The sequence below is a fragment of the Gymnoscopelus microlampas genome (genome assembly GCF_963454915.1).
Source record: "Gymnoscopelus microlampas genome assembly, chromosome: 13".
NCBI lineage: Eukaryota > Metazoa > Chordata > Actinopteri > Myctophiformes > Myctophidae > Gymnoscopelus > Gymnoscopelus microlampas.
The window spans coordinates 45,858,572-45,871,764 of record NC_139950.1 but is presented as its reverse complement, the minus strand read 5'-3'; the positions used below and the strand labels follow the sequence as shown (position 1 = coordinate 45,871,764).

The following is a 13,193-nucleotide window of genomic DNA, read 5'->3' as shown; positions in this document are numbered from 1 at the left end:
CATAGCGCGGCACCGAGTGCCGCGCTATGAGCTTGTAGATCTGCTATTTTTGAAAAATCGTGAAAATTTGTGCAAACCTTTGAATATATACATTTTTTTAAGCGAACATTTGTTGCACAAATCTTTGCTTCTGGGGGTCCCTGGGACAAAATATTTGAGATGGGGGTCCGCGTGAAAAAGTTTGAGAACCACTGGCCTAAACAGTCTCCCCTTGATTTCACTGCAGCCGTCTCCCAGCTGTAGGAGAGTAAGATCACGCACGCACGCACACATGCACGCACACACACATGCACGCACACACGCACGCGCGCGCGCTCACATCTGCTGTTCTATGATGGAACCCTCTGTCAGGTAAGCTGACAGGTTGTATTTCAAAGTAACTACCTGTACTGTTCCATCCTGGGCAAACACTTTAGAGGCTCCATCTCAAAAAAGAGTAACGTCATACATTCCCCCAACTTTCCCCAAGTTGGTGCGTCATCGTCATACACAGTGGTGGATAGTAACTAAGTACATTTACTTGAAGAAAATATATTATGAATTTACCACTTAATCCTATTACGAATATAGTGAAAATATGTTTCAAAAAGTATAAAAGATTTCAAAAGGTACTGTACACGCTATTCCCGAAGAAGACAAACATTGTCAGCTTATAGGTGAAAGTATGATGGATTGATTGATTGATGTACTTTATTTAGTAAGACATGAGAACAACAGTACATGGAAGTATAACTTCACAATACAAGGTCTACTAAACTGGGAGACTCATTAAGCACTGAGCTTGTTTAAGATGAGACCCCCATGCACACAAATCATGATGACATATAAGAGACAGACAGATATACACACTACTATACAGAACGTCATACAATCAGCTTACAGGTTACTGGTATGAAGAGTGAAAAATATGTACAAGAGAAGAAAAAGAAATAGGGGGGGGGGGGGGGGGGGTAGGTTAAGACTTAGACAGGGGCCATTTTCGAATTGCAGCCTCCTGAAGTCCTGTATCTTTAGGGCAGTTTTGAAAGTGAGTAGGGTTTTACACTCCTTTACCCCTTTTGGTAGGGCATTCCACATTTTTGATGAATTGCATGAGAACGAGTTAATTCCCTTTTGTTGAGCCTTTGTGGAGCTGGAGTGAGACAGAATTTTGAGGAGAATTTTCATAATATAGAAGAAGCTACTGTAACTTGAACGAGGGACGGCTTGACTCAGGGACTCCAGGGAACTGGAGGATTCGAACCCCTAGCGTTTGACACTGTGGTGGGCAGGAACTTAAACCCTGCGCCCCACCCAAGCGTCACCCTCCATATACACCCAGTTCTGACATCTGCTGTTCTATGCTGGAACCCTCCTGTCCTGTGTCAGGTTGTGTTTCATAGTGAATGACTTACCAGTGAGAGTTGGATAGTGTGAGTGTAGAAGGATTTATAAATGGCCCGCTGTTCTGGAAGTGCTATTTAAAAACGCTTGCCTGGCTCGGGTCAGTAAAATAATGCCCTTAAAAATGACAAAGATTTTTATGAAATTGTCTTGTTTAATTGCAGCTACAACATAGCGGTTTGTAAGCCAGATAGTTGGATGAAACGCAGACGGGAATCGTCTACTGTCTGCCTGCCACAGAGCAGAGTGCACCTGCAGTTCACTTACGCATTCACTACAGTCTCGCAGCGGCAGAAAGTAGTGTTCCTTTCATCTTTATGGTAAAATGTTTTTAAAACCCACCGGTAACCAGCCAAATGCCGGGCAGAAAAACAGGTTTCAAAGGAAAGATAAGATCCGAGGGAGAGTGACAGGTACAGTAGCACGAGTGGAAGAGAGAATAAGTTTCAGCTCCCAGCGTGACGCTGGAGTTGGCTTGAATTTAATGAAGTCTTTGATCTTCAAATCAGTGCCAACATATGCAGACTAGAGTTATTATAGTTCACTAAAACTACTGTAACAAAAGAATTGGAAAAACATTTTAGTCATCTGAAATAAAAATAAAGACTAGGCTTTACAAAAAGACGATAACTAACTGAAACTATTGTGTATCTACAAAGTCTTTGTCAATATTTCATAAGACTAGTATTTTCAAACATTTTCAAAGATCTTTGAAAATAAGCTATTCTCACATTTTTTTGGAACTTTTTGAATCTCACTCCTGACAAGTAACCCATATTACAATAAAAAAGTAAAACTAACACTATAACTAATACAAAATGGCCTGGGCCATAGCGTGGCGGTCCAGGCAACCTAGGCTGCAGTGCCAGCCTGACAGCGTGTCGTGGGTTTGACTCCCGTTCCCGAGGACTGTTGCTGCGCGTCACCCCACCATCTCTCTCCCCATTTCCTGTCAGCCTACTTTCCCTATCCCTCTCTAAATAAAGGCATAAAAAGCCCCCAAAAAAATAATCTTTAAAACTAATAAAAACTAAAACTATGCCTTTTCAAAACAAAACTAAACTAGCAAAGCCACTTTTAAAAACAAATCTAAACTGAAACATATAATAACTATAATAACCTTGATGTGAACCTTGCGGACAAGTAAGTGAAGTGGAGAAAAGTTTTTAAAGTACACTCACAGTGCAGGATAATGACTTGTCAAGCTGTAATTTATAACCTGTCGCCTCCAGAAGGCCAGGATTTACAGCCTGCATGGGCATCAGGAGGACGTCAAGACCAACCAACCGAGGAGGAGATGGTGGAAGAACTCATTGAATTATAATGCATGTTTTATTGCATCACTTTATTTATTACAGGGGTCGACTCTTGCCAAAATGTTCCTGGGACTGTGGTTACAATGGTGGGGCCGGTGAACTTCAAAAAGCCACTGCCACGGAGGGCCAGTACCAATGTATTGGGTGTAGTTGATTGTGCGGTGAAGCTACTTTAGTTTGGTGTACTACAGTGTTGATTTCGTCGACTAAAACCATGACGAAAAATGTCCGTCGACTACCTTTGTTCACTGACGAAAACGAAATAAAAACTAAGCTACGATGACTAAAACTATGACTAAATATATTGACAATGTCGTCAACAAATAAAAACTAGACTAAAATGTTAGTGAGGGACTAGTGGAGAAGAGATCCAGTAGAACTAAAAGACAAGTCATTTTATGTTTGGTTGCACTCTGGCGTTGTGAGCTTGTAGATCGGCTATTTTCAGCATGCAACCAAGCGTAAAATCAGCCATTACGCCGCCATCAAGGCACCGCCAAAATACATTTTAGTCGACTAAATCAACTGTAGATTTAGTCGACTAAATATCATCAGATTTTGGTCTAAAACTAGACAAAAACTAAAACATTTCAGATGACTAAAATATGACTAAAACTAAATGACATTTTATTCAAAATACTATGACAAAATGTGCTGTCAAAATCTACACTGGTTTACTATTAGTCCTGGTTAATTGTCACTGCTGACCCTGGGAAGATGAACCTATTATGGGGTCATTCTGCTGTCACAGGGTCACCACTGTACCACACTGCTGACCAAAGCACTTCATCCGATTCTCACTTTCTCTGAAGATAATGGATCCCGGGGGGTCCTCTGGGGGTTTACTTCAGCGCTGGTGACAAAATCTGCTGCGGCTGTCTGTTGTTATTTATAGACATGCCTCTTTGATCGCCGTTTTTAGCCCCCAAGGTGCAGAAGAAGACCATTTTGTTTTACACTTAAAATCACATGTCGGCGTCTTCCGTTACTACGTTCAATACTCAGGCCTGTTCTGTGCAGTTACGTTTAGATTTTAAGACCTGAGGCCGATTCTACAAATGCCTTCTTCAAAAATGTTCCAAAATAGCAGATGAACAATTTTTGAATAGCCAATGCAAAAATCTAAAGTGACACAGATGCTTTCCTGGTTTTAATGGGTTAAGATGGGTCGATTTTCATCAAACCATCACGCAGTAACATTAGTATGCCTATGAATCCTTTTATTATATTCGATGCACACCTAGTCCACGATACAACAATAATTTCTCCTCCCTCAAAACGTCCTTGCTAGAACTGGAATCGACAGGGATGTTTTATGTTGGGTATAGTAGCCACACTGTAAAAAGTCCTCAGTGATAATTTAACTTGAGTGTGTACAAATATAAATGGACCTGGAAGGGGTCCATTTGGTTATATTGTAGGCTACACTGTCAGAGTAACAGGAGACACAACCCTGTCCCTGCCCCAGACATCGATGCTGAAAAAAAAAGAGCAACCCATAGACATTGTTTCAGGCTTTGGCTCAATGGTCTGTGACTGACAGTGCCTTTTTATACAACAGCCTATTCAATGACATTGTCACGTTTCTATGGCCAACTTTAAGGATAAGTGTAATGTAACTCCTATCCTAGACGTTTAAGAACACCACTGCAGAAACGGACAGAAAAAAAAAGAATAAACCAAAACCATAGTCCAGCTTGTTTTACGACTCGTTTTATAATGTCCTATGACTTTGCGGATATTAAGCTCTATTTGTTTCGGCGAGAAAGATCTACTTCTAAGTAGAAGCTTCTAAGCTGCAGAATGACACATCTTACACGGGGAGGGGGGTTGGGGGGAGTGTCATGTGCGTTCTCTGGTTGCTTTGCTGATGATGGTGTTCCAATAACGAGGTGGCTGGCTGGTGAAGGCCGCGTCAGTCCATAACTTGACGGCAAACATGTGCCGAGGCGGCAGAATGCTAGTCGAGCATCTGGCCACGGCTCAAGAACACGCTGGGACCACATTACGGGCGGATCACGTTATATACCCAGGTGTCAAGCGCAGCAAATTGCTGGACAAACATGTGAAGAGACTAAGGGGCTAAAGTGTTGGGATACCTGAGAAGGCTCGCTGCGGCCCGAGGCCGTCAGCCACGCTTAGCAGTAACTCCGCGTTGTTGATCAAATGAGATGAGATTGCCTCCTGGCCTGCTGCAGCAGTTAGCCATCGCTCAATTACGCGCTGTGTTATGTCGATCAGTAAATCAATATGTGGCAAGCTGGTGGCTGCTTATTTGCTGTGACAAAGAGTTTCAGGCGTGTTTGTGTGGTGGGTGCCTGTTTAATGTGACATCATTGACGGCAGTCTCACTATGAACACACAACCGCGCTGGGCCCTTATTTTGCTTTTGCCTCCCAAAGCAAAGCAAGAGCGCTTGTCAGTAGAGACTCTTAGTCCGGGGAATGTGTGTGTATGTTACAATACAAACAATACAATTCCGTATGTGTGCATGTGTTTACTTGTAGGCTATTCCTACTAGAGGTTTGGCCTGGCCCGCACATCGGAGACAGAGACGGTAAAGATCACTTGTGTATAATTTTTGGAGTTTATTTGGAATAGAGTAACCATTTTATTGTGAAAGAGTGAACCGGAAGTGGTATTCCGTCTCACTCCGTCTGAGGGCACAACCGAACTGCATTCGCTGGGGCGGGGGTGCCGAAGGTCTGGTCCGTAGCTTTTAACAGTTATTAGCTTACTATTTGCATCGTCTATGGGAAAGTGAAAGGCCATGTTAACGGTTAGCGATGTTTTGCTTTCTATTAGCATTGTCTATGGGAAAGCCCATGTTAACGATTAGCGATTATTAGCTTACTATTTGCATCATAACGGAGGCTAACATGCTAACGGAGGCTACATTACACTTCCGCCACGTGATGAGCCTACACTTTCGTCACGTGATCAGGCCTAGCCAATCACAGTTGCCACGTGATCAGGCCTAGCCAATCAAAGTATGCATGCAGAAAAACAGGGTGTGGAATTAAGCCAATTGTGTGTATATATAGATACTTGTGAGGGCCAAATGTTCCCACACGTTTAGTAGAATTGAAAAATCAACATTGTGAGGACAATTTTCCTGGTCCTAAGAGAAATGATTGTTTTTATGGTTAAAATGTATTTGGGGAGGTAGGCCGATCTACAAGCTACCAACTCACTCATAATTGTGAGCTTTTAGATCTGGTCTTTTCGGGGCTCAGTCTTTAGGGTTGGTGTTAAAAATGTTGATGTCCATGTTGGTATAGTAATACCAACGTGTGTGTGTGTGTGTGTGTGTGTGTGTGTGTGTGTGTGTGTGTGTGTGTGTGTGTGTGTGTGTGTGTGTGTGTGTGTGTGTGTGTGTGTGTGTGTGTGTGTGTGTGTGTGTGATTTGTGCTGTCCTAGTTGGCGTGTTGTGTAGTGAGACCTGCTGATGTCCTCTGTAGAGACTAATCAACAGAAATAGACTGTCTCGTGTCTCAACTGGCACACTGTCTCAACTGGTGGCACAGAGTAGCTCAGAGCAACTGCTCTTCAAATCACACACACACACACACACACACACACACACACACACACACACACACACACACAGTAAAATCCTCAGATTATGTTGAACACATCATTCTGTTGAACGCAGATTTTAACCACTTTTACTATTATTCTATACTTTGGCTATTCAAAAATAGCTTGAGTCTGTAGATCTGCTATTTTTGAAAAATCTTAAATTTGTGCAAAACTTTGAAAATATATATATATTTTTTTTTAAAGCAAACATTTTTTTACTCAAATCTTTGCTTGTGGGGGGTCCCTGGAACAACATATTTTGAGATGGTGGTCTGCAACAAAATACATATAATTTTGGGGGTCCTTGACATGAAATATCGCAACATAAGTGTTTCAGTTAGTAAAACATCAACTGATGCACAAACTTGGACACATCATCAGTGTTGTTACCTGGAGTCACTGGGTGTTTCAGGTCTCGCAACAGACACCCTCCTCCAGGCGACCCGACCGAGGCTGATCAGACCCCCCGGCCTGTGTCCAAGTGGCATGCTACTGCCCCCACTGTCTCTTGGGGGGCAGTTAGGGACAGTGCTAATTAGGGGGGGTTAGGGTTAGCCTGGCACTAGCCAGACCGACAACTCGGATCCACTGACACACGGCATGTGTGAATGACATACGTGAATCCACGCCATCAGTCCGGCCGATGCCAGGCCAGTTTAGTCGAGATGTTGCAGCTGGTGTTGACGACACTAGGAGGCTCTAGGCCATACATGGGCAACTGGCGGCCCGGGGGCCACATGCGGCCCCCCACCTTCACTTAATGCGGCTGGCAGGTTAATATCGGAATACTGATATATTATTGATTTCAGCTGTTACAATTCCAAACATGCAAACATGACCCGCTTTAATTTCTTCAATCTATATTAGTAGCTTAATGACTAGTATTAAAATTCAATTTTCTTTTTTATGTCCAATGTATTTGTATTTAAGTTCAGAAAGTTAACATAAGTATAACTAAATGCATTTGAAAAAAAAAAAAAAGTTACTTTTCAGGATTCCAATTCAAAAATAGCAAAAAAAAAAATCTGGATTCCAATTCCAAAATAGCAAAAATAGCAGATCTACAAGCTCAAAACGCGTCGCACTGCGATGCGTTTTGAGCTTGTGGATCGGCTATTCTGAATATAGCCGATCCACAAGCCCACAAGCTCTATTCTGAATATAGCCGATCCACAAGCCCACAAGCTCTATTCTGAATCTGGATTCCAATTCAAAAATAGCAAAAATAGCAGATCTACAAGCTCAAAACGCGACGCGTTTTGAGCTTGTAGATCGGCTATTTTTGCTACTTTTGTGTGACATAGAATGGCAGAAAAAGTAAAAATACAGATATAAGAGGTGTCTGTCCCACAGTACATGCAATGTGGCCCTCTGGAGTGAGTGTGGAATAGTGGCCTTCTCCATCATCAAAGTTGCATCACCCCTGCTCTAGGCACTGTGCGTTGCCTCCGGGCCTGGCTCCTCTTTCGTCTGACCAGAAGTCGGGGATTTTCTGTGAGTTGCATCGTCGTCGTTGCTGCTGCTGGGCTCAAACATCTCACTCTGCCTTGATGGATTAAACCCTCCCTGCAGGGTTTCACAGCAGCCTGTAGCTTTTGGGTTCTTCCTCACAGAAGAAGTGCTTTGGGCTGCCAACCCTCGTCTGCACCCCGGGTCGTCCTCTGTCTCTCCGGCCGTCCTCTGTCTCTCCAGATGTCACCACACTCTTCGTGGTTCAGAAAACTGTTAGGATTTAGAAGACATTTGTAGAATCCCCCTGAAGCAAAGATTTGAGTTACAAATGTTTGCTTTAAAGATATATATGTATTCAAAGATTTGCAAAAAAAAATCACGATTACAAAAATAGATCTACAAGCTCGTATGAGCTTGTAGATCTGCATTTTTTTAATAGCCCAAAGAAATCTAAAAATGACACAGATTCAAGTGTTAACTCTGAGAGTGTGGAAATGTAAGCAAAGGGTCCGTTTGGATTCGCACACAGTTACAACTACATAATAATAATAATAATAATAATGATAATAATGGATTTTATTTATAATGCACTTTACATTTGTAAAAGTGCTACAATAGGCAATTGCATTAAAAAAAATAATCTTCACTATTAAAAAAAACATCTAAGAAACAAAACATTTAAAACATGAGGGCATAAAGCCTAGAGGTAAACACTTAATAAATGGAACACTGAGGATTCTACTGCGGAACACTTAGTCACGCTTTTACACCATGGATACCTAAGATGCTAATGATGCCCCTTGCTAATTAGTACAGTAATTACCTACTTTTGTTTCCTCATTTTGCTTGTCTTTGATAAAGGATTGGTTCATCCAAAATATGACTTATTTTCAATCAATTACACACCCCATGAAGCCTTGAATTCGTGGAGATTATTTTGTCGCATTCCAAAAGCCAATAATTTGATGAGCGGCGGAAAGATGCTAATGTCTCCGCTAGCAGACTGAGATGAAGGTCATTTGAGTCTTTTACAGGAAACTCTGCCGGTCATTGAATTATTGACAAAAAACTCTCCATGAATTCAAGGCTTCATGGACTGTGTAACCGATAGAAAATAAGTGTCTGCTATTGTGAATATGGATGGATTAGACTGCTATATCTTGAATCCTGTGGCAGAACAAATATCGTCTGGCGGGTAGAAATGTCATTGCTTTTGTGTGATAGTAGTATGATCCAAATACCCCCCAAAAAAACAACAACAAAAAAACCCTGCAAAGAGTTAGAATATGGAGATATAAGAGGTTTCTCTGACAGCGTCGATATGCCCTTCGGTTGGAAACCTAATGGCTTCGCTAAATTTTCCCTCCTGGCAATTTGAGAAATGCATCAAAGTCTGTTCCGCCTCAGCAGTAGAGGAAGGGTTAGCGAAGGCAGGGAGACACTGTTTTATCAGACCCTGAACACCACTTAACACATTCAAACTGGGAACGCACCTGTGTCATTTTAAGATTTATTTGGCTATTCAAAAATAGCAGATACAAACTCATAGTGCGATCTACAAGCTTGTAGATCTGCATTTTTTTGGGGAAAATCTTGAAAATGTGTGCAAATCTTTGAATGTATATTTTAAAGCGAACATTTTTAATTCAAATCTTTGCTTTTGGGGGTCCCTAGAACAATATTTTGAGATGGGGGTCCGCGGCCAAATACATTTTGAGGGGTCCTTGACATGAAAAAGTTTGAGAACCACTGATTTTTGATTGAGCAACATATTTTTTGTCTCAAAAAACTGTTTAATTTGTAGCAAAGATTTGAGTTACAAATGTTTGCTTAAAAAAAAAATATATATATATATATATATTCAAAGATTTGCAACACATTTTCACGATTTCTCAAAAAATAGCAGATATACAAGCTCATAGTGCGGCACTCGGTGCCGCGCTATGAGCTTGTAGATCTGCTATTTTTGAATAGCATAATAAATCTTAAAATGACACCGATGCGTTCCCGGATTGAATGGGTTAACCAGAATCCTGTACATATCCGAGGCGGGCGGTGTTAGTTCTGACTGCTCTGATAAAAAGGAATAGCAGTGATCCTCTGCTCCATGTTATCTCTGTTCGTAGGTCAATTGCCTGCGGTAAATGCAGAGGATATTCCGTTTAAAAACCCACTCCTCCAAGTGACTTTATTTTCACTTCCACTTTTCACATAAGTGACAGTGAGACACAGGAAATGCAGGAGAGAGAAAAGGGAAGAGCAAGCAAACAGCCTCGGGTGGGATTTGAACTCGGGGGCCATATCTTTCAGGAAGGACTTTATTATTATCTCTGTGTCATTGCTGTTGGGCAGAAACCTCCTATCTCCATATTTTAACCTTTTGTGTTTTTGTTTTAGTCAATTAACGCCCGGCCTACTTGATTATACTACAGCAGTGGTTTTCAACCCTTTTCATATCGAGGTCCATTACTTATTCAGCATCTGAGCCACGGACCACAGTTTGATGAGATTTAGACTCACAAACCCAAAACTTGTTATTGTTGGATACAGTTTTGTCAACAATTCCATGCTGTATTGATGTGGAGAGATAACAGGCACACGTTGATCAAAATAACAATTATTTAATTAAGTAACGCAGATGTTTAACAAATAAGGGGCGGCAGTGGCTCAGGGGTAGAGTGGCCGGGTAGAGTGAACTGGAAAACCGCAAGGTTCCCAGTTCGATCCCGGGCTGGGGCGCTCCCCTAGAGTTAGTGTCGAAGTGTCCTTGAGCAAGACGCTGAACCCCTAATTGCTCCCGATGAGCAGGTTGGTGCCTTGCATGGTTTCCTCCGCCATCGGTGTATGAATGTGTGTGTGAATGGGTTAATGGCACAATCAATGTAAAGCGCTTCGGATAGAAGCGCTATATAAATGCACCATTTACCATTTAATTTAACTCTTGAGAGCGTAAAATGAAACCAAATGGACCCTTAAGGTTTCATTTGGTTTCATTTTACACTCTCAAGTGTTAAAGATCTATAAGGGTCCATTTGGTTACCAACTCTCCATCATTTAGCTGGGGACCACCTGGAACCCCCTCAAGGACCACTGGTTGAGAACCACTGTACTACAGCGATCATACACTACAAGCTCGAAACGTGTCTCGAAACGTGTTTCGAGACACGTTTCGAGCTTGCAGATCTGCTACTACTATTTCTGAATTTGAATCCTGAAAAGTAACGGTTTTGGACACATGAAGGTTCCACCCGACAGAGACCATATTCTATGCACTCTTACCAAGTGACCCCAAGTAATATCCTGTGTGTGTTTGTTCCTGTTAACAGGCCCCTTTTCAACACACATTGTCGACATCAAACCAGCTGATTGGGGGTCAATATACCGTATTGTCTATTGGGTTGGACTGCAGTTTCATAAGTTTGTAAAAAAAACAATGTGGGTGGGTGCAGGGTATCGGGGGTAGGGTGGTGGTGGTGGTGGTGCTGTCGTTGTCAATGCGAGGAAAACCCTAATCATTAGGCCTGACCTTTCTGAGCACTCCTGTTTGATTGAGATTGCGCTGTTATCAAAGGCAAACGGCTGTGAGTAGGAGAGGCAGGAGTGTCCAGAAGGGCCCTGTTGAAACGGGGGGGCCACACTGTGTTGACAAGCCACTGCTGAGAGCTATAAGAATAAAGCACTCCAACATGACAGAGCTAACCTCCAGTAGCTGTGTGTTGTACTGTAGTGTTAACCTCTCAGTGAGTGAGGTTAGACAAGCCCATATCTCTATCTCTCTCTCTTTGTCCTCTGCATTGGGTGGCGTGTGTGTGTGTGTGTGTGTGTGTGTGGAATACATCTTAATATCTCAGGTGAATGTATTCCATGCATTCCCATGCGTAATGAACCCTCTTATCATCCACCTACACGCGCATAATTTAACAGATGAATATATAACCTACTGGTCTGAAAACGAGTCTACAAATTGCGAAGTTGCTGTTGGATGTGTTTCCCTGTGTCGTCTCGTCCAGACGTCCACATGGTTTGGATTGGATTTGAAAAGAAAGTGTATATGACCCCTACAGTATGTCACAAGGTGGAGAATACAGCACTTTAGTAAACAAAAACATCTACTGATGCACAAACTTGGACACATGATCAGTGTTGTTTCCTGGAATCACTGGGTGTTTTGGGTCTTGCAACAGACACCCTCCTCCAGGCAACTGTGTCCTGTGTCCAAGTGGCATGCTACTGCCCCCACTGTCTCTTGGGGGTAGTTAGGGACAGTGCCAATTAGGGTGTTAGGCTTTAGGGTGGCAGGTGAGATGTTAGCAGCAGGTGTTGTCCTACACTAGGAGGCTCTAGGCACTGTGGGGTTGACTCCGGGCCTGGCTCCTCCTTCGTCTGACCAGAAGTGGCCATTCTTCTGTGCGTTGCGTCGTCGTCATTGCTGTTAATATCTACTTATATTAAACTGCTTTTTTTTTGCTCGCAGATACATATACTGATGTAACGTCTGAGCCTTACGTGCCTGTTGTTTTCCAATTCAATAATTGCAATGATCATTTACAATGAGTCGTAGCCAGCTATAGCCGCCCACATCTGACCGTCTGTCTCTTCTCTTCCTCCTCCCCCCCAGCAGGAGGCGCTGTCTGCTCCTCTCCCCCACCAGACTGTCAGGAGACCACATGGCCTCCGGTCAGCAGCCCACTCCTCACTGTTCACCCAGCCGCCCACTGCCCTGTCTCCACAGGTGAGTGTGTGTTTACACATATCTGTGTGTCTGTGTCTGTGTGTGTGTGTGTGTGTGTGTGTGTCTGTCTGTCTGTCTGTCCAGAGCCGGTCCACCCTATACGCACACTACGCAGGTTGCGTAGGGCCCCGCCTACCCGCCGATCAAAGGGGCCCCCTCTCCGCCCCCTCCCTTCAGCAGAAAATAACGTGCATTACTGCGTTCACATCCGCGCAGGCTGCGCAGCACTGCTTGGCTTGAATGAGACAGTCAGACAGCTGTCTGATTGGCTGTCAGTGGCACGCTCTGGTGTGTGCTGTCTGCTCCGCCTCCCCTCCCCTCTCAGTGACAGTCAGAGTGTTTTGGTAACCCTAACCCTAAAACCCAAATAAAGTAACAAAAAAAGTAACTTTATCCGCGGGAAACCCGGAAAAAAATCTCGCGCGCGCACACGAGGGACACATGCACGCGCGCGCGTGCATGTGTCCCGTATCCTCCGTAGGGCCCCTGTGGAGTCTAAACCGGCACTCTGTCTGTCTGTCTGTGTGTGTGTGTGTGTGTGTGTGTGTGTGTGTGTGTGTGTGTGTGTGTGTGTGTGTTTCTGTTTCTGTTTATCGCAATCGCAGCATGAATTACAGCAATTTCCAAATTGCACCACTTCTGACTACCAAACAATTATTCCAGTGCCATAGACTGAGCATTGATCCACGAATCATCAAATAGAATATTTTACTGTTGACGAACTTGTG

The 13,193-nt window shown here is 43.1% G+C and overlaps 1 protein-coding gene across 2 annotated transcripts in view; it reads left to right on the top strand.

The window, feature by feature from the left end:
* Positions 1-13,193, top strand: part of mcu (mitochondrial calcium uniporter) — a 143,070-nt gene that overhangs the window by 52,299 nt on the left and 77,578 nt on the right. The window contains exon 2 of one of the 2 annotated variants that reach the window (XM_084076902.1): positions 12,355-12,465. In XM_084076902.1, coding sequence (XP_083933028.1) covers positions 12,355-12,465 — 111 coding nt within the window. Of the gene's footprint in view, positions 1-12,351; positions 12,466-13,193 lie in introns of both variants that reach the window. The other variant, XM_084076901.1, reaches the window with a different exon arrangement.